Source organism: Hetaerina americana, unplaced genomic scaffold, assembly GCF_022747635.1.
Source record: "Hetaerina americana unplaced genomic scaffold, ioHetAmer1.1.p SCAF_2, whole genome shotgun sequence".
Classification (NCBI taxonomy): domain Eukaryota; kingdom Metazoa; phylum Arthropoda; class Insecta; order Odonata; family Calopterygidae; genus Hetaerina; species Hetaerina americana.
This window is the reverse complement of record NW_027286763.1, coordinates 2,540,613-2,567,533: the sequence shown is the minus strand read 5'-3', so window position 1 is coordinate 2,567,533 and position 26,921 is coordinate 2,540,613. Positions and strand designations below refer to the sequence as shown.

Sequence of the window (26,921 nt, the reverse complement as noted above, 5' to 3'; positions counted from 1 at the left end):
GAGAGTTGTCAGTCGCCCAGTATCGAACAATTTGTTTATTTACTGAGCCGGAGAAGTGAAAATGCGCTTCATCGCTAGACCACAGCGCCCTCTGCGTCGCCTCCTCACTATCATTGTTCTTAAAGAATGTTTCCACGACAAAGCCTCGATGCTCACCAGACCACTGCATGGTAATTACTAAAAATTGCATCGTTTCCCCCAGCTAACGCCGTTACTCCCACTCCGCTAATTCATTTGCGCGCTCTTCAGTGATTTTTTAAAACTAGGGAGTTCATTCTGCTCCACCCTGTAGTTAACGGGCTAAATCACTTGGAGTGTATGTTTTTTACTAGATATCTCGAATGCTGAGTGTTGCACCATGGCTACGGATGTGATCCTATTGTATTGTCTTCGCCTTGCGCATCTCAGTGCCAATGAGCGTAGCTCTAATGTTCCCTCTTTCTCGTCCCTCTCACCAGGGCCGTGGCGCTGTCCATCGTACTGTGGGCCTCGGACTGGGAGGAGGACGGGTCCGCCGGGCCTTCCCCCGCCGACCCGGGCCCCTCGATGCCGTCGCCCACCATCTCCTCCCCCGACGCTTCCTACGCCGAGGACATGATCGTCAGCACCGCCTCCGACTCGACGATCGTCGCCTCCGACCCCCTCACGGCCCTCCTCACCCCGGCCATGTGGAGGGCCGCCGCCGTCCTGGGGCCCGCCTTAACCCTCAACCCCCCCAACGGCTCCTCGTCGGCCGCCGCCGGCACCACGCCGCTCCCCGCCTCGGTGTCCGCGGAGGACGAGTACGCGTCGCCCTCCGCGGCGGCGGCGCCCTCCGCAGCCGCCGCCGCGGAGGAGGCCGTCCACAGCCGGAGCTGCGGCCGGCCCTTGAGGGGCCTCACCGTGGCCGCCCTCGCCATCACCCTCTGCGCCTTGGTCTCCGAGCTCTCCATCTGTCTGGTTGCCATGAGGGGGTCCATCCTGGACGCGAGACCCAGGGCCGCAGCTGAGTTCCTCATTTACGCCCGATTGGGTGAGTTCCCACGTCCCTCAGGCCACGCACCCATATCTTTAGACTCTCCTCATGCGAGGGACTGCTGGAAAGTTCCAAACGAGCTTGCATCTTCCGCACGCATGCCAAGAGCAATTGCACTCGTGGTTCGTTTCGCCGCGGGTTTTGCGAATTGCAAGGGTGTGCGCCGAAGAATCGACGGATGATCCTTGAGCGATGCCATTATCCTGTTCTTTGTTTCCGCAGGAGTCTAAGAAAAAATTTCGACGAGAAGTTTGCGACTCTTGAGATTCATGCGTGATAAATGAAATTAAGGCAAAATGTAGTTCCGTGTCTCTTAATTTGAATGAAATAGGAGAAAATTTGTTGGTGAGATTTTTGGAGCAGTTAATAATACTTGCGTTCAATTCCCACGTCTCTTATAGCGAGACAAAAGACGATGGCAGTAATCCTATTGACAGGGTTGTGTCTAAGTTTGGGGTGTATGTTGGCTAAATTAGTTGTGGGTGGTGACATTTGTAATAAACCCGGGCGCGTCTCCCAAACCCTTCTGACCGTCTTGTTTAGACACAGTCGGAGCCTTTTCGGCGCCGAACGGGAGACATTGGTCAAGAGGGAGGAAGAGCGGAGGGGAGTTGTGGGAGAAAGATCGAATGGAATACATCTAATTAAGAACCTTCGATGTTACCCTGGTGGAATTATAGAAACGTCTTGGATGGCTCGGGATCACTTCAGGTTAGTCTTAAAATGAATAATGGCAAAACAAAACTTTGTAAGCCCAAGTGAAAAGTAGTAGTAGTAGTTTTTATGGGAGGCGACCGACAGCTGAGGTCATTTGCGCCATTAGGGATGGACAGGAAAGGATAAAGGGTGGAGAGAAACCCGGCGTCGGCATTAGTCTCCTCTAGTCGAAAGGCGCCAAGGGGTCCGCAGCTTAACGTCCCATCCGACGACGGGCGGCGTAAGTGCCCTCCACAAAGCACCTCAAGTAGGGATCGAGATACCCCTGAAAAATATTCAACACCGCCGGGATTTGAACCCTGGCGTTTTCTGGGTGGGAAGCCAGCACGATAGCCACCGCACCATTTCGATCCCCCCCAAGTGAAAAATAAGCTTTATTGCGACATTGGTTTCACGGCGGTCCAGGCGCCCTGATATGCCTAAAGATGCTGCACCGCAGTGAAACCCTAAGTCGCTATAAAACTTATTTTTCACGTGGAGTTTCAAAGTTTTGTTTTCCCATTATTTACTATGGAACAATTCCTCAAAGTTACACCTGAAATTATTCATTACGTTAGTCTGAAAACTTTCATTCCGTCTCGATCTCGGCTGACCTTGGACATTGGATGACGATGGGTATGGGGGATGTGCCTCGTGGTGTTGGTCAACAGGGTCCAAATCCAAAGGATAGGTTGACGGAATCGAGATTGCCGTTTTAGGAAGGCTGGACGTAAAGAAGGGTGACTCCGGAAAATGAAACAGTCAAAACGACGACATATGTACATACTCTCGTTTACCCTTTAAAAAAGCACTGCTTCACGTAAGATTCCCACCCCTTTGGCGGTCTCAAAACCTGGCGCTTGTGTCAAGTACCCTCCCCATCCAACCTTTTCTCTCTCTCTCTCTCTCTTCCGCCCCTCCGTAAAATCCTTGCTGGTTCCTTTGCTGATCTGCGCGTTCGCGTCTACTATTGAATGCACCCAGTGGTGCATAGCAGGACATGCAAGCACCTATTAAAGGGGGCAAAGAAGTGTTTAAAGAGATATCATACGTATGCGGTGGTAGAGGGTTGGACTAATGCCGGGAGGGTACGGGCTCGGTTCCCGGGCAAGCCTTTGGACAACCCCTCGGCTCCGCTCAAGCTATGTAATTTTTCCGGCATCAGATCTCCCTGGGAAACCATATGCGGCACAGGGAAAGGACCTGGCCCCCCCCTTATTACCCTGTTAATGTGTGAAATCCACAAACACCGCATTGGGCTTAATATACTAGACCTTGCTCTCGCCTATCAAACCGACCTTCGGATGCGTCGATACGTGGGTTGGTTGGTATCATACCGGTGTAATGTAACGGCTTTACTGTAATGATGTTAAATATTGATGTTATTATCCGTTCAGTACAAATATCATTTTTTATGATAATCCCAGCGGTTAAAAGTATCACAATCGCGCAATAAGAAACTGCAGTGCCCAAGTGATGAAAGCCTCAACAGCTATCGTAGAAGCATATGGCATTGATAAATATATCCGTGGTTGGATTGAAGACTTTCTGAATGATCGGGTTCAAAGAGTAGTCATAGGTGGAGTTAGTTTAAATGCAGTAAAGTTAATTCAGGTGTTCCTCAGGGAAGTGTCATCGGACCTCTTTTATTCCTACTTTACGTTAACGACATTGACCCCGTAGGCACTGGTAAGATACGTTCATCTGCCGACGATACAGTGGTTTACTGTGATATCCGTAATCCCGAGGACAAAGCACTTTATCAGTTGACCTTGATGCAAATTAGGGTGTTTTAGAAGAGTACAGGGTAAATGTGATGAAAAGGTCAAAGAGAAATGTTATCTTCCGTAGGTTAGGCCTCATTTAGAATATCCTGATAGTATATGGGATCCTCACGAAGTTGGATTAATTGCGGAATTGGATCGCGTGCAGCGTAGAGGGGTTAGATTTGTAAAACTTTGTTATGATAAACTCAGTAGCGTATTTAAAATATTAGAGGGGCTAGGCTGGGAATCACTCAATGGAGCGAAGGCATAAATTTCATTGAAGCTCTTGCATAAATTGGAAGGAGGTCTCTTGAGTAGTGAAGCCAGAAAGGTATTATTACCCCAATCATGCTACGGTAGGAGAGATCATGCTAATTAAATTAGAGAGATTAAGTTTAGGACAGCGAGATTTAAGATGTCATTTTTTCCGCGAACGATAGGGGATCATAATAACATTGGCCGACCGCGGTAGGGGTAAACATATTCGGGTCTAAATTATGCTAGTGTGTATTCACCACCTGCCACACTCCATAGCTGTGGTTTGCAGGGTACTAAATCTCTAAAATAAAACAAATATCATCTCAGCAATGTTTGGTTGGTTCGTACGATTCAGCAATGTGAATCGTATTTATTACACATTACTTTTTTAACGATGTCTTCTGTTCAGTGAATATATTTTTCTGGCGGTAGGCATTAATTTTCTCCATTGAAATTTGCTGCTTTCTCAGTAAATCGCGACGAAATGAATACTGCGGGTAATGGGTTAATTCCTTCTGCCCTTATACAGCAGGCCTCCCTCCTTCCCATCGGCGCCGCGACCGGGCGGGGGCTGGACCCTCTTCCCCTGGCCCGCCCGCTCGCTCCATTGATTTGCGCAAGTTTGTTTAGCGGATCCCCGCCTCTGAAGCGGGGGCGGCGGTGACGGGGATTCCATCACCGTGGCCTTGGGCGGGGGTGGGCGATCAACCGACGGGCCGCGAGGGCATTAAGAACGTCTAAGGGAAACCTAACCCTGGGCCTTGCGCAAATGGTATTGCAATATCTTGACCTTGCGATACCAAGTGCCTTCTGCCACCTACTACCGTTGCGATATGGTGTTTCTCTGCATTGTAGCTAATTAAGATGTAGCAGTAAAATGTCATTGGGTTCAATCGTGACAAAAGTATTTCCTTCATTGCGTGTGAGTCTGTGTTGGCCATTCTCTTATTTGCCAAGTACATCCCCCTATCGGAGGGGGAGAGAATTATTGGGCGAACTGAGCGATTTTATCGAATTCTGACAAGCGATGGCAACTCTGATACAGATTGTTACGGATATTCCCAAATGCAGAATATTTTACTAATTTTTTATTGATTTGCTATGAAGAACGAGTTGTAATGGGCCATCTTTCAGTGGACAATAAGACATATTCAGACAAGCAGGCGTAGGGGTAGATCAGAGTAAGCGTGTCTGCCTGTGGACCCGAGGGTCGCTGGTTCGTTACCCGTGACCAGCGAACATTTTTGAGCTTCGAAAAAACTCGATAATAGTTTTTCGGAACGAGACAACCACACATTAACGGAAAAAAACACATCATAACGGAACGAGGTCACGAAAAAAACGACTCCCGCTAAAAAGAAACCCTGAAACTTTTATGCCTGAAACCCATGGTGAAAGGCAGCTGTTTCACCATTAGGCACTGGTGGCGCAGCCCGAGTGGATAGGCCCGGCATCAGCGGCCACAGCTGCGGGCGAGGGCGAAGTGCACGGCTGCAGTACTGTGATATGAAAGGCAACGGGAAACCACCCCATTAGTCTCCGTTCTAATAAGAGTATTCTAATAAGAGTAGAATGTAGTATCTGCAGTAAACCAATCCTAGGATTGGAATACTGATGATGACGATGATGACAGACAAGCCAACTCTGATGGGCTCATAAACTTTTCCTTCCGTTGCTTTTTTAACCGAGGTTACTTTTTTGGCATTTCCAACATTTTTTTACTCAAATTCTCGTCCATTGCAAAAGACGGTATATTTATGAACCATTGCTTACTTCATCGATGTAAATGTGCTATGGGGATAATGTTCAATGACTCGCGGTCCATGCGAGCGCTGGAATCCCGATGATCTGTTGTATTTCGTGTGGTTTCCAGCGATTCGAACCACTGGAGTTAGCGCAGAACTCCTATTGGAATCGGTTCTGGAGTCCGCTGCCTATGAATTAACAAACTTGTGCGTTTTCCACCAGATTTAAACCATTAATTATGATATAACTACATGTGTGCTCGAATTGGCCCACTTTATGTGTTTGCTATGAGAGAGTTAACACGATGTTGAAGTTCTCATTGAAATTTTGAGACCTTAGTACTTCTTCTTTGATTAATGAGAAGTCGCAGCTTATAAAAAGGAGAAAGGTCCTTAAAGTTCGCTTCAGTAAATTTTGTGGCATCCTTGGTTAAATACGTATATCTTAAACTTAATGGTAAATGTGATTTATCTGCTTACATTACCTTGAAGAGCCTTTCACGGAGACGCAGATGTCAAAGAGTAGTGCTTTAAAGCTAAAGTGGTGCTTAAAATTCCCTGTGACCGATGGGAATTGTTATATACGCTTGACTGTCGGATGGACAGCGACGGAAGCTCCCGGGCGATATGCGCGTGACCTCGCTCGGCACTCTCCTCCCTAATACTCTACCAGGATTGTTTCCAATTCATTTAACATTTAAAATTTGTTTCAATGTGTTAATTTTCATCTCCGAAACCATATGGAGTTCATGAACGTGCCATCATCGAAAAACACTGGCCAGAGAGAAAACGGGCGTCGCTAATGATGGAAACATTATGGACGGGTAAATCATGTTGTCTTCGATGACACGAAGATAAGACGGTTGACCTCGCCGTTTTTTCAATGCACCAACAATGAGCAAATGGATTTCTGAATTTAGAGACTAAATATTTAATTAACGGTAGGAAAATAACCTTTTTATGCCGATGTAACTTTTGATGAAAATATGAAATGTAAAACAAATAAGGCGGTGTTATTCGACATATTTTTCGACTGCTTTTGAAATTTGACTGTGGAGAAGGATGGAGAAGGTGAAATGGACCGAAAGGAAAACAAATGAAGAAGTACTAGTTATGGTGGGCGAGGAGAGGGGTTTGTTGGGAGCAATCCAATGGAGGTAGGAAAAATGGATGAAGGGCGTATTGATTTGCAGTGGGATGTTGAAGACTGTAATAGAGGGGAGAATGTGAGGAAAACGAGGAGAGGAAAGGAACAGGATGGGGTTGTTGGACGGGATGAAGGGAGGAAGAAAGTACACAGAGATGAGGAGGGACCTGATGAAGAGAAGGATACTGGGTTTTGTATTTTGTGAGGAGTCAGAAAATAGTTATTTGGTAGTTGTGTCAATCCAAAAACCTACCTTAACCGTTAGATTACCTAATAATAATATATATCTCCGACTTATTTACATAACATCCATTGTATTAATATTATTCTTGAGAATCTAATATACCGCAATTCTCTTTTGATGCTTCGAAATTTGAACTTGACCAAAATAGTTTTTGCCGATGAAAACGAAAGATAACAAACACGATACACACTGATATCTTCAATCCAAGGTTTTCAAGGCGATTATTGTTTTAGTGATATAATTCTAATAATTCTTGGAGAACTCCTGAGGCAAAATGAGCATACTATCCAAAAAATCGACGTTTCGTTCTACTGTCTTCTCATACAGCTTCTTATTCCTTCCCGGGACAGTACTATGTCTGTATTGAAATTTCGAGGAATCAATGAGATAAAGTTCTTCTGAAAGTCTATAAATTTTTCCCGTTTCGTTCATATATCAGGATTAGTTTTCTTAGATTAGTCCGATTTAGTTTTATATGTTCTTCTAATCGCTTTTAATTGAAATTTCGTCGATTTTGGGGGCGCTTTGTTTGCCGACAATTCCACCTGTCGCTAGTTGCAAAAACAAATGAGCCTTCTCCTTGATTGCAGCGTCAGATTCTGAAGTGAATTTGCCATCCTTTCCTTTTCCTGTCCTCTTAATGAATCCTCTTAGCCGTTTCCTTTCCGTCCTCCAAATTATTCCCACATCGGATTCGCCCACTTTTGAAATAATCCAGAAATAATGTCGAGTATCCGACTGAAAGCGGGATTAAAGTGTGGAATTTCATTGAATCAAGATCTTTCCTCTGCGTTTGGATACATGTAGGGATGTTTCCACCTCCTGAGGATCGATGTCGTACTGAAAACCTTGAGTGAAGGGGTAGGGGTAGGTAGGGGAAGAATGCTAAGGAGACGCTATGAGATGATGGAAAATGTCGTTGCTAGGAGCCGTGAAGGAGTGGAGATATTTGCAGGGAGCGAGAATTTGGCAAGCGGCTACAAACCATTCTTTGGATTAATGCTCCGTGGTGATGAGAGTCGTAAACGGTAAATACATTTGTTTCTGTGCACCAAATTTAACCGCATTGCACACAAAAGATACAGTTATGTATAAATGTTTTGTTGATGATAAAGAAGTATTTTAGAATTTCATAAAAACGCGAATAAAATACTCTGGAGTAGACCCATTGATACTAATTAGGGTAGTGAAGACGAAACAGAATTGCATCGAAATTCCTCCCGCATTCTTCGTCCCAAGAGATACGGGGGTGGGCTGAAAACTAATGCACACATGCTTGTGGACCACAAACATAATGACCTCCAGAAGCTCTCCTGGTGGCATGTGGAAGTAACATTCAACCTCAACACGCATGCGCAGGTTACATCCAATCAGTGTATTTTGAGATGCGGAAGTATGGAAACGTGTCCTAGTGCTATGTCAACGCGACTTTTCTCGAATCCAGGACTTGACAGCTGCCTTCACCTTATCGTCCGAGGTGTAATGATTACCCTTGAGGTGTCTTTTGAATTAAGGAAAAGTATCGGGGGAACAAGGAGAGTTGAGGAATCGGTTCGAATTTCAGGTTTCGCAGAGCCTCTCCAGTTGCGGGGTGCGAGGTGTGTGGACGAGCGTTGTCATGTTGCGAGATTGATTGTTGGCGCCAGGCTGCCTTCAACATGACGAACGTCTTCCTTGGATATTCTAATATGGTTTGCGATACGCTTTTGAATGTTTCGCCGGTCATTTCGAATCAAATAATCGACGAATTTGCTATGTTTATCGTCTGTGGCAGCAATCGGACGTCCGAGGCATGTTTCATCAATAATTATGGCTTTTCCAGGCCCGCAACCACGAAATTTCACTACCCATCGATTTACAGTAGACCTATCAACAGCATTGTAACTATAAACAGCCTTTAAACGACGATGACTCTCAGCAGGAGTCGCTTTGTCAGCAGTTATAAATTCGACAACAGTACGCTGTTTCACTCGCGTTGACACACAACTAGAACAAGTCTCCATACTCCCGCTTCTCGAAATACACTGGATGAATATTAACACTTCATGCGCATGCGTATTGATGGGCAATATTACTTCCACATCCCACAAGGATTGCTTTTGAAGGTCATATTTTTGTCATCTACAAGCATGTGAGCATAAGTTTTCAGCCTACCCTCGTATCATTGACCCACATGCTACATTATGGGTAGTTAGTACATTATTGGCTTTTTAATAAGTTGCAATCTTAATTCCGGTCTCCGTTGAAAATATCTAAGTATTTTCAATGTGTACTATGCATGCACCTTCTGTTACTGGACTTTTCTTATTTATGTTGTCCAAATGACTTTAAATGCGATAGGCACTAGAATAACGCCAATATGGAGTTTTAAGAAACCCTCTTGATATTTCATTCATTTTTTTCCTAAAAGTCCCCGGGTATAATTGAAATGTGGTTAGTCTATGATGTAAATTTCTTATCACTCGTAAAATTTTTATTTTTTTTTGAAATTGAGAGTACAAATCATGAAGCAGTTTTATGTTTGAAATGGTCGAGAGTTGTAGTATTGTGCGTGTTCCCATAAGTGCTGTAGGCCGACGACTTCCTGGCATCCCGCCGCGCAGGGCGCACGATCCTCCGTCGCTTACTCTTCACAGGGCTTCACTGTGATTTTATCAACTGATAATAATTTTGAAAGGATTACTTTATGCTTACAGACTTATTCTAGGGCTTAGTGATGAGTTAAACCGAGCTGTCATGCGTTTGAGAGGCACCCGAGGCAAGGATAAAGTAAGAAAGGAGGTTCGGCTCCAAGTAGACTGGCCAATGTGTCTGTCCCTGCCCATTCCAGTGTGTGTAAGCCTTGAAAATGTGTCAACCGACAATATAACTGTCGTTTAAGTGCCATCTACTCAGTTGAACCGGGACGAAACGATGTGTAATGTCTAGCATTGCGCTGAGTGCATTTTTTCGTTCAATAACATTAGTGTCTCCTAATACCCTTGGGAAAGTGGAAGGATTTCTTTAAGAATGTATGCCAAAACATGCGTTTTTTTTCCTGACACACACAGTAATATATGAGATGTTTGCTCTCATGGATCGCAAACAGGTGCAGATAAATGTTCAGTAAGGTTGCGTTATAAACATTGTGTTCAACGCGAAGGGTTCTATTGATCGGTTAACACAGAGCACACCCCGAAATATAAACTTCATGACGTGTGAAATCCACACATTCAGGGTTAGGGGTGGGGGCGACATTTACAGTCCCTGTGCACCTGTATATATTTTTACACCATGTGCTGGTTACGTGCCAGAAAATGGAATTGCTTAGAGTTTAGATAGGGTTGCCGCAAAAGGATGTCCCGAGTTTTTCAAGCGGTCATCTTATTCCTTACGTTTTTCTCACAATTTTGCGTAACTTTCTACACTCTTCCTACTCATGCATATTTGTTGTAAATCGATGGTCATTATCTAGTTATTTTTTGTTATTTAGTACTCAAATTTAATTATATTTTCATTGAATTAACTAACTTGACTAACCTATGTCTTCTACAGAACTCAATTGCTTTTTTTTCCCACGGTCATTCCTCGTGCCTAAACCGTAGTCCCCCACCTCATCACCATCTTTTCCTTCGCCTACCGTCGAATTCCAATCCCCCATCACTATCATGTTTCCCTGCAGGAGCAGACGGAATTATGTCCTCTAACTGATCGTATATCCTATCGACTTCCTCCGCCTATTGATAGCTGGTGGCATGTATACTTGAACAATGAACAAATTCGTCGGTTCTGCTTTTACCTCTGCTAGTAATACTCTATCCGTCGCTTGCTTTATGTTGACTACGCTTCTTCCTACCTTTTTATTCAATACTATGGCCACCCCTCGCTGGCTCTCGTCCCCTCCGATGTATATTATTCTGTAATTATCACTCCAGTAATCCCCGCTATCCTTCCATCTCACCTCGCATAGACCTAAAATATGTATGTTGTCTCTCTTCAGCTCTCGCTTAATATTCTCCAATTTTCCTTCCCTCAAAATCTCCCTAAAATTCGAATCCCCTATTCTAACTATCCCGTCTGTTTTCTGTGCTACTACTGTCGCTTTTTCTTTGCAAGGGTTTCGTGGGATGACGACCGCGGAAGCCTTGCATCTAACGCGACACGACACACGACCGATTGAGCCGAGTCCCGTAGTTTCCAGAACTGATTTTATCTCTATTGTCCATCATTTTGTCTTGTCAATAATTATTGAGGTGGTTTCCCATTGCCTTCCTCAAAAGTGTTTTTAACGTGACACCATCACTTATTGGCCGCCCCACTGGAGTCAGACGCCATTGCAGGCCACCGCCTCACTGAGGAACAGACGCTGCGTGGACTACCCTTCGTCTGGCTCCTAACCTTCGACCTATCTGGCATGGGTGACCCTACCAGGAGCAATTATTATTACTCCCGCCAGCACAGCTCTAGGGGTCATCGGAACGCACAAACCCTTCCACCACGTCAAGGTTGTAGTCCATAAGGAGGGGGTGACGGGTGATATCCGTCCTCAAGACATTAGCATGCTACCTATCTGTTTTCAACTCATCTACGCGATTTTTAAGCTTCAAATCTGCCTAGATAAATTGCAACACTGTTAGTGGACAAATATTGAGGATCCAAATGTGTGCTATTTTTTCGAACGTTGACCTGCCTGATGGCACTAATTGTCCTCCCGCACTTTGTCTTCGGCAGGTCTGATGGGCGTGGAGTTGGTGTGGCTGTGTCTCGGCGTCGTATGGCTCTGTGTCCACTACGCCGACTGCCCTGTCGAGGTCGCCAAAGAAGCACTGCTAGGTAAGTACTCTCTAGATTAGTGTGGATAGGGATGCCGATGAAAATTTAACTCTGCGAGTTTCACTTGACGACGAAAGTTGGTTAATTTCATCATTGTGTCCTGAAACGTTGTGGAATTTTGACTTTGGTGATGGAATGAATGTCGAAGGCATGCTTTGCGTGTGCGGTATTTGTGTGTGAAGTGTTTGTGGTAAACATGACAGAGAAAAGGTTGGGGAATTAGTGGAATGAGGAAGAATGTTGATTGATTGAATGCACCAGTGTCGGATCGGTTTGAAGGAAGTGGTTAGAAATGGTCACATCGAGAGGATTGATGGGAGTCCAATCACCCGACGGATATGGAAGAGGAGGAGGGAAATGTATGCAAGTGATAAGAGAGGCAGGGGTGGATCGAGAAATTCAGGGTTGAATTTGGTGAGGAGACTTGAAGACGACGTTTGTTATGGATCCCGTGTATAGAGAGCGCGTAGGAAACAATGTAGGTATGAAGCGGCAGAACTTGAAGACCGGAGAACCATATATCCGAAAGACAATATCAGAGCTGTATGGAATGAATTATAAAAAGAGATTAAATTTCCTAAAAAAACGGGGAAGGGAATGTCGTTAAGGGTAATTTTCTAAAAATTAGGAGGTACATTTAATTATAAAATTTTAAAAATGCTTTGTCGTGTTACCAGTATAGCATTAAAATACGGTTGGATATTATGGTCAAAGTAGTGAGGACATAAGAATTTGAATTGCGTTAAGCAGAGAAGCTTTCACAAGGAGAAGGGAATTGACGACGGGGACGATGATCAAGGATGTTCAGAAAAGGCTCGTCAAAACTTTTGATATGGAGCGCCGTTTTGTGCGTCGCGGAAACAAGATTGGAGGCCCTTGAAATGTGGGTGTGGAGAAGGATGGCAAAAATGATAAGGGCAGAAAATAAAACAAAAGGGAAATGCTAGGCATGGGGATATGATAGATCGTTGGAAATCCCACGGAGGTAGGAAAGATGGATGTAGAGCATTCTGATTTGTCACGGGATGTTGAAGACCGTGATAGAGTGGAAAACGTGTGGTGAGGTAGGAACGGGTAGGAAGAGGAAACGCGTGTTGGACGAAATGGAGGGAGGTGATTATTATGCGGACTTGAGGAGGGGCTTGTACTAATAATAGATGTCCAGTGATTTTTTCTTAGGAGAAGCAAGGGAATCGTTTCTGTAATTTGATCCAAAGCCTACGTTAACCAGTAGATTACCGGTAATGGCTACGAGGGTAGTCTGAAAATTAATGCACACATGCTGGTAGAACACAAACAAAATGACCTTTAGAACCACTCCTGATGGTAGTGTAGGTAGTCACATTCTCCATCAACACGCATGCGCAGGTTTGAGGTCGTTTCATCCATCCAGTGTATTTCGAGAAACGGAAGTATGGAGACGTGTTCTAGTGCTACGTCAACGAGAGTTAAACAGCGTGCTGTTATCGAATTTTTAACAGCTGGAAAAGTGAATCCTACGGAGATTCATCGTCGTTTAAAGGCTGATTATGTTGACGAAGCTGTTGGCACGTGTACTGTAAATCAATTGGTAGTTAAAGTCCGTGGTTGCGAACCTGGAAAAGCCATAACTGTTGAAGAAACACGCAGCGGACGTCCGAGTACTTGATTTGTTTCAAAATAACCGGCGAATCATTCAAAAGCGTATCGCAAACCATATTGGAATATCCAAGGAAGAAGTTTGTCGTGTTGAAGGCAGCCTGGCGCCAACGTAATCTCGCAACATGACAACGCTCGTCCACACACCTCGCACGCAACTGGAGAGGCTCTGCGAAACCTGCAATTTGAATCCATTCCCCACCCTCCTTATTCCCCCAATCTTGCGTCTTGCGATTTTTATTTTTTCCCTCAACTCAAGAGACACCTCGAGGGTAATCATTACACCTCGGACGACGAGGTTAAGGCAAACTTTCATAACAGCACGCCGTTTAACTCGCGTTGACTTAGCGCCAGGACACGTCTCCATACTTCCGCTTCTCGAAATACACTGGATGAATGAAACGACCTCAAACCTGCGCATGCATGTTGAGGGGGAATGTTACTTCCACGTGCCACCAGGAGTGCTTCAGAAGGTCATTTTGTTTGTGGTCTACAAGCATGTGTGCATTAGTTTTCAGCCTACCCTCGTATTTTGTGAGCGCAAATTGTGTAGATTGGTGATAATTAGACTGGGAATCTTCCACGCCTCCTTTCTCTCTCGAAATTCTTTTCCCCTTCAATCAGTCTCTGCGGTAGCATTCTTCTCCTGCGTATTTCGATACTCAACTTCGTCTGTCTGTACAGTGTGAGACCTAACTAATTCCCCTTCGCTGGTGGGAAATAAAACCTTTGGGGAAAGCTCCGTGTCATTCTACAAGCCTTTTATTCCCCTTACAATTTTCCAGAGATCCGGCAGCTCTAATTTGAGCTTAATCTAATATCGAGATGAAAGCTACGTTTATGTACATCCGATTTTGCTTCACATGGCCATTTATTGTTTCACTTGTCAGTTTTTCGTGCTAAAGTATAAACACTATTTATTGTGATATGCCTGTGGCCTCAAATATTCCGTCAACTGTGATTCCCTCCATCACTCAAAACCATGTATTGGATTTTGTCAATCATTTCCGAGGAAGTCCCTTCCACCAGACGATCCGAACGATGTTCATAACTTTTGAATGTTTTCGATGCCATTTTTATACTCGGTCACCGAATTGCAAACAGTCGCAAACACAGAAGAAGATGCATAATGAAATTTACCCAACTCTGCTTTGATCTCCTTCGGTTTTAAGCCTTCCAAATAGAATAGTTTGGTCACTGCGGGAAACCAATTTTTTTCATTTTTCTAAATAACCAAAAGGTTATTGCTTCAATCGACTATGAAATGATACCAAGCGACGGATATAGATGAAACTTCGATTGCAGTCTTGTTAGAAAAAAGCTTAGTTTAGCTTAGCTTACTAGAACAAAATCTTTTCCGATACTGCTAGAGCCATCTATTGCATTTTATTAAGTAAATATTAAAAGATTCACGCTTAATGAATGAGTTCTAACTTGTGTGATGGAAGATGATGTTCAGAATGTAGTTTTGCGATACCATTCTCCATTACATTAATCCGCAGTATGACCTATTAATGAGACTCTACTCTTTTTTGTGTATTTTGCATATCTCTGCACAAATTGAAATTGAGATTTCTTTATGTATGTTTTCGGTTCAAAAGTTACACATGCACGAGTCACGACTTGTGTACTACAATTGATTTGCCGATTGATCTGCCCTCGAATGCTGGAGAGCGTTTACAGTCAGCTGCGAAATTAATCGTCCACGTGCGGAATCGGAAGGCCGTCGGTCGCCAAGGGCATCCGCTCCCGAGGTGACCGTTCGAAGTATCCGCCGTTTCCCAGAGCACCCATCGATCGACGCGTGCGTTTTTGGGTCCTTGGGCACGGAAATGGCGGAAGCCGCGGGGCGTGCGGTGGTTCTTCCGAGCGTTTTGCGAGGCGATGACACGTGCCGACGCATACTTAATTTGGTATTTTTAGCGTGTTCAACCCGAGTTTAAAGTTTATTTCCACAGTTCCCGGGTCGTGAATCGCCGTTTATACTATCCGGTTTATGCTCGGCTATTTCCCTTTGAACACACCCAGTACTATTTTCATCGTTCCTTTTCTGAATAGACACCGTCAAGGAGCACCAAGTTTTAATCGAAGAAAGTTACTCTATAAACGTAAAGTGAAGTAAATGGAAGGTAAGTAATAATCAGTAAAATTTCCCGCGTAGTTTTTGGGAGCAACAGTTTGTGTCATATATTTCAGTAATGTCTTGATATTTTAATTTTAATTAAATTATCATAGTTACCGTATTGTTTTAATTATTTCTTTCGGAAGTGATTGTCATTTCCAGAAAGAAGGTGAAGTTGGAGGGAAAACTCCAACTAAAGCGGGAAAAGTGCATAGCACATCGAGGGGCAGTCAATTTTCAGCGAGGGCGATAAAAGAGGGGAGAATGTTGATTGCTGATGGATTCAAGCGCTGCGTTGTACGCTATTTATGGCATCCGTGAGGAGTGACATGAAACTTGATCCGATTGCACGCGTTGTTTTGATTTGCATCAATCGATTATGTTGGGTATAATTTTACTGTCAAAATATCGCCGTCAAAGAGAGGGGTTCGTATGCATACAACTTAATATTTTTTTTTCAAAAGTCGGTATTTCAGCGTCGCTAAACTTTAACTCGCAATAATGAACTCCCCCCCTGCCACACACCCAGGCTTGCTGCAGGGTATTAAAATAAATGAATGGCGTTCGAGGCGTCTGCTTGGTTCGGGATGGAATCCCGCCTGGTGTTTCCTGAAGCGGAGATGAATTTTTCCCCCCATGACGCTCCAAGAACGGGCGTGTGTTTCACGTAGGGTGATTAACGACGAACATCCCTTCTGTTCTCGGGCTGGTGTTCGTGGGGCCAAAAGATCACAGTGGCTCGCTGAAGAAGCACACGCCGATGAACCACGTTCAGTTCCAGTCCGGTGTTGGTGATCCCGTCTGGAGCGACTCGCACACACTCACTCGTAATGGGGCACTCCAAATACAATTGTTGGGAAAACAAATTCATAAATGCTTTGACCGCCACATCTATTGTATGTTGGGAATAGAGTTGAATGTTGACTCGCGAATGCTCATTCAATCTGATCTCTTACGGGTTCGGTCGAGTCAAATAAGCCTCATTTTGGGTAATAACTTGTTCCCATTGGCCAACACCACCGTTCCCACCACTATACGCATCTGCGTCTTTCGCCGGCATCGCATGGTCGCCCCTCCGTGCTCTTGTTGCTTCGTTTCTCGTCCTTAGGGCGGGTGCCTCTTACACCCCACACTCTCACTGGACTTCATTTCCTAACCAACATTCACACTTTCTCGAACATTTAACTCTTCTCTCTCGCGCGTCTGTTCAATCGAATCGACTCTCATCAATTTACTAGACATTATCAAACCAGCGAAGAACATTTGTTTCATACATTATCAACTACCTGAACATCCTGTCCGCTTTTTTCGAAACGCCTTCTCTTGGTGGTCTATCTGTCGTATTTTTGCCGCGAATTCACCTCAGTATCACCGTATTTATTTTCATCTTCCATGTCTCGAGTGATTATGATTCTGTTTCGCTTTGTTGGGAGAGGCATGTCAAATATCATTGACATGAACACGAAACCTTTTTTAGGAAGTCGCACGCCTTTCCATCTCTTCTTCAGTTATCCGTTGTCTCGCGTCGATTTTCTGCCAAACTGTGCAAACTTGAGAGATTCTCAATTATTTCACCGTTTTCATTTGATTTAAATAATTCGAAATGCGTAATTTATTTACATAGAATGCCGCAAAAAATACTTCCTTGCGTGAGCTTTATTGATCCAGGCTTCACTTTGTGGAAGTTCTATGCATATGAGTATATCCACTACAACGGAAAGAGCAACGTTTTTTCCCGCCGAGTTTTACTATGCATTTGGCGGAACGCCATTCTGCCGTGCCACACCTGATAATACCGCTGAAACACGTCGTGCCAGATCGTAAACATGTGTGGGCAAATGTCGTTGTTCCTTCTTTTATTATGGATGTATCCTTAAAGATGACCATGCGTCAGATAAGTCGTTATCACTACTTCGGAAATAGGACGGATTCAGATGAAAACGGAGCTCTGGCCGATTTCAGCTGAAAACTCCATGTATGCAATGCAACCTGTGAGTGATGGCGGAAAGGGGAAAGTTAGACCTTAAATTGGATTAGCGCAAAGACGTGAACCAGAGTATTGTATCCAGGATGCGGAAGAAAGATTGAAAGCGAGTAGATGCTCGAATTTAAATGAGCCGAATTGCCGTTATTCATTCTGATATCTGTGTTTATGGCGGTCTATTAATTCTGATTGGGCAGTCAATGAATGAATTCCACGAAGGATTATAAGTGCTACAGCATCCCTGCAATTTACAGGGTCCACTATACAAGCAATGCGCAATCACTGGTAAAAATAGATTCATTATTGATCGCACTTGTAGAAATGCTTAAAATTCTTCAAAATACTCTCCCCCCCTTGCATCAAGATATACACTTGCGGAGACGGATCTGCCGCGCCTGGAAGGCGACGCCCTCAAACTCCTCTCTACGGGAATGTCTCCCTCAGGAACGTTGCAACATACTTTTTCATGTTTTGCACGGTCTCCCGATGCTTTCATTTCAGCTTTCTCGTCAGTCGGGGAGGCAATAAAAGGCGTGCATATCGGGAATATGAGAGGGCTGCGTTGGTGATCCGGGCCAGGGAGTAGGTAACGGTGAAGGACGTGAGGCAACACTTTCGGCACAAGCTTCGCGCAGATCTTGCGCATTACCACATCCTCGGTCACAATCCCATGCACCGCAAATGTGAACATGTGAAGCGTGTAAGAAATCTGCTGGATGCTCAAATGACGGGTCGTGATATCAGTTGCCGCGCGACTCACGGACGAAGGCTTAATGCCTTCCTTCCTCAAAGTGCCACCCTCGAAATCGATATTCACGTGGAACAGTTTTGGGCGTCGTATTAACGGGAGAAAAAATTAAGAGCTGCTCGCCTTTTCGTCATTCAATCGTAATGACCTCCGATGGGGCTCTCCTCAGTCCGAAGACGCGATGCATAATGGAGGAGGGAAGCGGACTTCGGATCCCGGATCAGTCCGCCTCGGTCTTTATCTTGTGCGACTCTGAGCGTCAGCATGCGATCGACTTCACTTTATTCCCGTATCGTATCGGTCGCCAGGTGAACCATTTCCCACGCTTCATTCATGCTCTCTCTCTCCTCATTCCTACGGCTCTTAATCCCTCCACATTCAACTACCCTGGCAATAATACACCGAAGTTCCCGGTGACTGGTTTCCCTCTGACTTTCCCAACAGATCCCTCCTATCCTTGAGCAATTATGACGACATAACACTTAACGGTATCATGAAAAACTGTAATTTTAAAATGATAAATGAAGTAAAAACGTTACTTAGTAATCTTCCTCGTGATATCTTTACGAGAATTGACTCGTATCATTACGGCGAAAATGATTCTATTGCGAGGAAAATAACGAACAAATGTTTATCCTTCATGGTAACGCGTATCTTAATCTCTTTTCAGCTGTTGGAGCGAGGCGGTGTGTAAATACTCCCACATATATTTCTAAATATGAGAAGTTCGTATTTAAATACCTATCACGTAATTTGAGTCATTCTGACACATTTATAGATTCTCCAGATCTTGTACAGAGTCCACTATAAAAGTAATGCGCATTCTCTGTGAAAAATAGATTTATTGATCGCACTTGTACAAATGCTTGAAACTCTGCAAAATACAAATACTTGTATTCTACTTATGTATATTTGTACTCTTGCCCAGCAATAATACGCTTGCGGAGATGTGTCTGCCACGCCTAGAATCCATAGATTTATCGTATGCATAGATAGTACTTGTACTAATGCTTGAAATTCTTCAAAACACTCTCTCCCCCCTGCATCAATCATACACTTGCGGAGACGTGTCTGCCACGTCTAAGAAAGTGCCTTGAAGATCCTCGACGGGGGTGTCTATCAGAAACGTTGAGTAACATGCTTTTTGGATGTTTTCCACGGTCTCCCAATGCTTTCCTTTCAGCTCTCTCTTCAGTCGGGGAACCATAAAGAAGTCGCAGGGAACAAAGTCGGGACTGTAAGGGGGTTGGGGGAGCACTGGGGTGGCGCTCCGGGCCAGGAAGTTGGTAAAGATGAAGGACGTGTGGCTGGGGACATTTTCATGATCAAGGGAACGCTCCATCGCGCCGTGTTTACCAAGTCGAAAAACACAGTTTACACGGAGGCACATCTTTCCGCTCAGGCTGCTCGGAGCAAACTGTCGACCGGCTGCGTTGCAAGGGCGGACCCCACACCATGTGTACCGACCGGTTTAACTGCGCTGCCATGCGTATTAGCGTCACAATAAATACTTTTAAAATGGTCCATATAGAACGCTCGAGGAGCCACTAATGTCAGAGAGCTAACTTCCGTGTGAGATGATTTGTTGTTAAAACGTGCGTTAATTCATGTAATTTTTTAAATTCAATCTCGTGTGCACTACAGTGCACACGAGATTGCTTATATCAATGAATTAAGTATTTTCACTCGATGTAGAGGGACTCAAAGGGAAAAGAGATGTGCAATTTGCTAGTCCGTGGTTTCAACGAAGAGCTCTTAATTTTTTGTCTCCGGACGTGATTTTTGTTGCAATATTTTTCTCCCTTTATTAAGCCGTTTTACGATAAAGCCCTTTAGACACTTCATTGCATTATGGGTCAATAATGATTACGGGCTGCTCGTTAGAATTGGATGGAGCCTGGAGGTAGAAGAAACATCAATGAATGAATTAGGAAGGAAGTGCGAGGGGATTCCCGTTAAAATGCTTGATAGGATTCGTCTTAAAGTGGCGCGCGCCCTTCGTCGATTGTACGCACCCAACGCCAAACGGTGGACTCGCTTTATAGTAAGCCATGTGGTGGGTCCCTTTCAATGGTAACCCCTCCCTCGGGAGTATTTTGAAAATGGGGAAAGAGTCGGGAATCGATCAGCTCTTCTAAGTCTTCGAGAGGACATAAGGCTGAGGTCGAATATTTAAGGACGGAAATGGATAGGAATACTCAAATTTTCAACGACTTCGGATACATCATGATAGATTTGGGAATTGCCGGTGATAACGGGACGGGACGATTCTCTGTTCAATTGAGGGATCAGTTCGTGTTTCGCCTATGTCACCGCGATTGCGGACCTCCTGGCCGAACGCAAAAACAGTTGAATCGCTGCGGGCTGGCTGCGGGGATACCATTGGCACGCGAAGCGAAGAGGGAGGATTCATTTTAAGCACGCACCCAATCAGATTTAGGAGAGAAAAAGACGGCGAGGAGAAGTCGACGTCACTTTCGTCGGCGATATCGGTAAAAACCTGGGAGTGCAATCGGGGAAATGAGTGGCTTCCCTGTTGAGATGCTTAGAAAGTCTTCGTGCTTCGTTTCTAGCGGGTTCCTTCACCCTCTGACTCCATAACACTTCGGCCACAAGACCTTGCTGCTCCCTTGGCTTGGATTTATTCGTTGATTGGAGCTTACGAGGTCTGTCCAATAAATACGCGAACTGAGGCCATAAAATCTTTATTTTGTCCACATTTCAGTGATTCCTTGATAACTTTCACCGCACTTCACCAAAAACTTGATGTTGATTTGTTGCTTTCCATGATTTCGTCAATTTCTATTTTCAACAAACAGTAATAACAAGGACAACGGAAACTAACATGACTGGCCCCATACGCACAGCTCGACGATCCGCCAAGCAGAGGTTATAAGGGCTATAGTCTGCGCGCCATGGTCACCAGATTGCACCAGTTTGCGTATTTATTGTACAGACCACGTACGTTTACGTCTGGTGAAATAAATCATACTTGCTTGGATGGGAATAAAAATGCTGAGTAAGAGTTTTCCAAAATATTCGTGCTCCATATTTTGTGCAGTTTTTGAAATTTCAGGCAAGTCGTTGAATGCGAAATAGTCATGTAGCGATTTGTGTCGCATTACAGCTATTTCATCATTTTTGCTTACCATCCAGATCGGTGTTTTTCAAACGGGATTAGTGGTCTGTCTCCGAGGTGTTTGGTGGTGTGCAGCGAAAAGTTCGAAAGAGATTACAAATCCATGTTATGCTTTATCACTTTTGACGTTCCAAAGTGTGTGATATGAAATGCACAACTCGTACCTACATGTAAGGTTTATTAATATTCATCGAGTGAATCAATGGTTCCATTTTGTTCTCCTTCTAATTGTTTGGTATTTGTGTTGCTTAAATTATGTGCACATAAGGAAGCAGTCCTTCATGAGAAAAGGCCTGGGAAGGACAAAGCGAAGACGCCCGCCCGCCATGTACACGTGGACGCGTGCAGGTTTCCGTTCGACGTGTTTTGTGCTTCTATTGCCCCGTTTTTATCGCAACTCTCTCAAACGTTTGACCTTGTTCCTCACCCCCGCTCCGAAGTCCGCCCAGCATCCTCCTCTCGTGTGATGCCACATCTCGTGCGCTCCGCATCAAACAGCGGCGCTCTTCTTCCTTCCTCGAACGTAACGCTACAGATTCCGAAGGGGTCGTCAGGGCGAACTTGAGGGGTGGGGGGTTTGTTCACGCCATCAACCAAGTGTATCTTGGTGCTCGCAAAGCCCCGTGCTTTGGAAGGAGACGCCCCAGCATCCTTTTTAATCTCATTCACGGCGCATGCCTTGCGCGATTTGTGTAAGCTAATGAATCGGATCGGGCCGTCTTCATTAAGCCTAAACTTGATGATTGGAATTAACTCGGCCTTGGCGTCGCCTTTGGGGGCTGCGAGGCTCGGGGAGGCGGCGGATGGGACGGGAGGGAGCGGGGTGGATCTCTGGGACCGGGAGGGTTCGGTTGGGGGGGGGGGTGAGCGAAAGGGCACTGTTGGTAGTGGCGCCGTCGAGGGAGACCACGAGGCTGGCGCCCATCGGCCAAAGAGGGAGGGCGGGAGGGGCGAGCCTTAATCAGTGATGGCGAGGGTCCTTCCAGGGGGGGGTGCTTCCATGGGTGTGTGGGGGGGGGAGACCAGTGGAAGACCCCTAATCCAATTCAGCCTTTCCCCTGCCTGCATCCGTCTGCGCCGACATACACCCCACTCTTCGCCCCCTCCCTTTGCCTGCCCTTCTCCCTCTTATCTCTCTCCGGGGTGATGAGCCCTCTCTCATCCCAATCCCGAAAGAGCGGGAAGAATCACGGCAGGGAATCCATTCGATTCAAACGGAAACAATTCTGTTTCCCCCTGAATGGGCAATTGCCCATTCATTATCATACTCCGATGGAGTAAGGCCGTACGATGCAACGCCTTTTAGTATTGGGTAAATGTGATTAAAAAGTCAGAGAGAAATGTCATCTGTCGTTGGTTTGGCCTCATTTCGAATATTCTGCATGTATATGTGATCCTCATATGAATTTGGATTGATTGCCGAATCGGATCGCGTGTAGCGTAGATGAGCGCTACACGCGATGCTGATATCGCGCGGAAGAGTTTGTTCGTATCGATGTGGACGTTTTCCTTCTGTTATTTAATAAAATTACACTGTTCCCGAGAGGATTCTGGCCGGAAGACTTTGTGAGATCAGTTTTACTTCCTATTCCGAAAAAGGTAAAGACTACATCATGTGAGGGCTACAGGACAATAAGTTTGATATCCCACGCGGCTGGAGTTGTTCACAGGATCATCAACTAAAAGATAGAGAGTAGGGCAAATGATTACTTAGGGGATGATCAGTTTGGGTTTAGGAATGGGAGAGGTACGCGTGATGCCATTGCAGTAATGAGATTATTAATCGAGAGGAATATAGAACACAACCAGGAGGTATTTGCCTGTTTCGTAGATTTCAAAAAAGCGTTTGATAGAGTGAATTGGGAAAACCTAATGAGTATATTGCATAAAATAGGAATAGATTTGAGGGACAGGAGGCTAATCCTCAACCTGTGCATGTCTCAGACTGCTCAGGTGCGAGTGGGAAACTGGGAGTCCGGTTGGGCAGTGTTATAAAGAGGTGTAAGGCAGGGTTGCTCATTATCACCTTTGTTGTTCAACCTGTATCCAGAGGAAATGATCAAAGAGGCATGGGAAGAACTGGAGGTAGGAATGAAAGTGGGCGAGGAATTCGTAAAATCAGTTAGGTTTGCTGATGACCAAGCTTTAGTTTGTCAGTCAGCCAAGGGGCTGCAAACATTGCTTAGTGAAAGTAAAAATGAAATCAGTTGGCTAGTGCCACAAGTCAAGAAGGGGTAAAAGGTAAAAAAGGATAATGAGGTAGGTAAAAGGGGTAAAAGGTAAAAAAGGAGAGGATAAGAAAGGTGAATACGAATATGCGTATTTCGGCCACAAAGTAGCCCTCTTCAGCGTACTGAAGGGTAATCGTCACTACAGCACAAGTCGAAGTGAGAAAGGGTAAGGGCAATCCGAAGAATATGAAAACGGATGTCCTCACCAATCTTAGCGATCTTAGTTTTAAGTTGGTGGAATTTATTTAGCTCAGTTGACTGGAAAGCCATTGTAATATTGATAGGAATGAGCTCTTACGGCTAGTAATATATAATAAATGTGAAACTCCAATAGCCGTAAACAGTTTACCTTTCTAAACAAAGTAAAAATGAAATTAGTTGGCTAGCGCCACAAGTCAAGAAGGGGTAAAAGGTAAAAAAGGAGAGGATAAGAAAGGTGAATACGAATACGCGTATTTCGGCCACAAACTTTCCGAAAAATAAGTGTACTGAGCTCAGGAAAAAAAATTTATTACACTTTTACATATCTTAAGCTAATATTCCTCAAAATAGGACCCTTGTGAGTCGATACACTTGTTCCAGCGGCGTTCCCATTCCTGGAACGCTCCCGCGAAGGCATCATCGGGAACCTCTCGAAGACTCGTCGTCGACCTCTTCTCTGCCCTCCACGAACATCTTGTGCCACCGAAAGATCATGTTTCTGGACATGGCTGACTCCCCGTAAGCCTGGTTAATCATACCGACAGTTTCGGTAGACGATTTCCCAAGCTTTACCGCAAATTTGATGGAATAACGCTGCTCCAAAAACTTCGGCATCGCGTTCCGTGACGTGGGTCGAAGCGTGGAGGTTCGCGTTAACAGAGCTCCTCACTACACCACAGCTCAGAGCCGACTGCCTTTTTCAGCGTCGCTTGCCAACATACCCCCCTCCGATCGCAGCCCGTCAGAGCGGTGCTGGGCGCTCCTGGAGCGGCGCGCCCAGCCCAGGAGTCAGTACACTTATTTTCCGGACGAACCCTGTAGATGTTTTGCTATGAGTCACAAAATATTTATTTAGGATGTATACATCCAAATACCTACCTTAACCGGTAGATAACCTAATAATTACTGTTCCCGAGAATGTTTTTGCTCTTACACTTGTTCACTCATGACAGGACAGGCAAGGTCTCCGAGGATAACATTAGATTGGACACTTTCGGGATGTGGGCGTGAAGAAGAATGGAAATCGTAAAAGGGATGAGAAACAAAAGAGGTGAAGGGGATGGCGAGGGGAAGAGGTTGTTAATGGCCGAAATGTATTCGACAGAGCAGCTGAAAACGGTAACAAGGCTTTATATCGGCTGACAATCCAAATAAGGCAGGAAAAATGGAAATTCATGGGATATCAAGGTTATATGGAATTTAAAATTGGCGATTTTCCACAAAATAAAATGTATTACGACCGGTTTCAATGTAACTGTATCACCATCAGGTGTAGGTACACCTGGTGGCGATGTAGTTCATTGAAACCGGTCGTAATTAATTCTATTTTTGGAAGATTGCCAATTTTTAATTAATCATGACATTCCACCATATCTCGCCTGCGACGTCTCTTTGTGGAATGTGGAATAGAGAGAGATAGATAGGAGATGGAGAGGAGTGAAGGAAGAGCGTGTTTGACAGAATGAAAGATGGGCGGAAGTACATAGGGCTGAGAAAAATGATTTTTTGTAAAGTGTTCCTTTAATTTTAAATGAAGCCGAACGAGTTCTCAGAACGCCCGGCATGTGGCCGATGTGGGCAGCGTTGAGGGAAAGAATCGCTGCAGCACTCCGGGGTTGAATTGTGGGGACCAGTCAATGGAAGTCGGAACTGAAGCTAAAAGACTGATGGGTTAGCGGTTTAATCCTCGGATTAATTACCCGTTATAATGAGGTTGATTTTTGATTCTTCAAGATCGAGATTGTTGAGCCTATCATTGCCTAGTTGTATTCTTACGAAGCGTTTGATGTGAAAATTGCCTTCAACTCTGTCTGATAATGCCTCGTTTTCACCAAGTGAAGTCTGCCACAGTGAATTTGAACGTATTGAATGTTCAACTCTGTATTTTTTGTACATCTCTCTCCGGGAATACATTTTGGTGACGTCTCTTCAAACCCACCCCATCACTTCAACGCCCTGTTTCGATGAGTTAGGGCGTAATCAGATCTTCTATAAATTGGCCCGATAAAGTATCGATTCTCTGCGAATGAATCGATACTTACCTAATCGACCGTCTCCTCCACCCCGCCTACTCTCCAGCCGTCGAAGGTCAACCTTATCTCATTCTCTCGGCCGACCCCGCCTAAACGACCCTTCCCATCCACCCTCTACCCCCCCCCCCACCCTCTGCCCCTTGACCCCTCTCTGTTCATAAGTCACCCCAAATGCCCGATCCGAAGACTCGCGTCTGAAAACCTCCCTCTTTTGCCTTTAGTGGCACCCTTATATTTTTTTACTCATCCCACCTCGCCCCAGATTGCCTCCCCTCTCTCCATACGTACGATATGGTGCTTTTCCGTCCGCTGGGCATTCTGGTGACTTTGCCAACGAAACAATCTTAAGTCGGGATGAACTCGCTCCGCCTTGAAAACGAAAACCAGGGGTTGGGAACATCGAGGCGACATTTCCAGATCGTGGATTTCATTTTGCCATGGCTGTGTGTTTGGTCGCATCCACATCTCTCGCTCCAAATCGACCAATAATATATCCATCACCATAATGGGCCTTTGTCGAGCGTACGTCTTCTTTCACTTGAGAATATACCTCCCGTCCTTCTTATTTTAGCGTCCTCGTTCCGAGACAACGAAATATGCTTTGCCTAAAGAAAGTTTGGTCTCTCATCGTGAGGACATTTCTTAACGAAAATGATGATATCTTGGTATCTTCCGAAGCGGTCCGAAGAGGCCAACCCTTATTCATTCCCTGCGTTGGAATCATTCTCTAAGTGAAGGAACGCAGAGAGGACAAACAAGTCTCCTGTGTGTCTGTCATTTTAAGTCGTTCACAAACCTTTTGAGAGTTCGAATAAAATATCGCTTACGAAAATTATTATTTTGAGGCCATATCTGTGGTAGGATGCTTTGACTTTTTTGTAATGTCGGCCAAGGGCATCCTTATGTGACCTTATCTTATTTAAAAAAAGAGCCATAAGTGAAGAAAGATTCGTCAGAAAAAACTAGATGAAAACAGCATTTGATGGCGGAGAGAAATGTTTAGCATCGTGATTGATGTGAAAAATCCCCTTGAGAGACCTTGTGCGTGTGTGTTGTGTGTGTTAGTAAAACGTGCAAGAGTACCAGAGACGGTGAGCCAGGGAGTTATTGTGCTTTCGAAGCTGCAAAGGGGTGAGTGAAAG

The 26,921-nt window shown here is 44.9% G+C and overlaps 1 protein-coding gene across 1 annotated transcript in view; it reads left to right on the top strand.

Moving 5' to 3' along the window:
- Positions 1 to 26,921, top strand: part of inaE (inactivation no afterpotential E) — a 269,827-nt gene that overhangs the window by 140,245 nt on the left and 102,661 nt on the right. The window contains exons 2-3 of the mRNA XM_071584708.1: positions 459 to 1,012; positions 11,582 to 11,683. Of these exons, the coding sequence (XP_071440809.1) occupies positions 459 to 1,012; positions 11,582 to 11,683 (656 nt within the window). The remainder of the gene's footprint in view (positions 1 to 458; positions 1,013 to 11,581; positions 11,684 to 26,921) is intronic.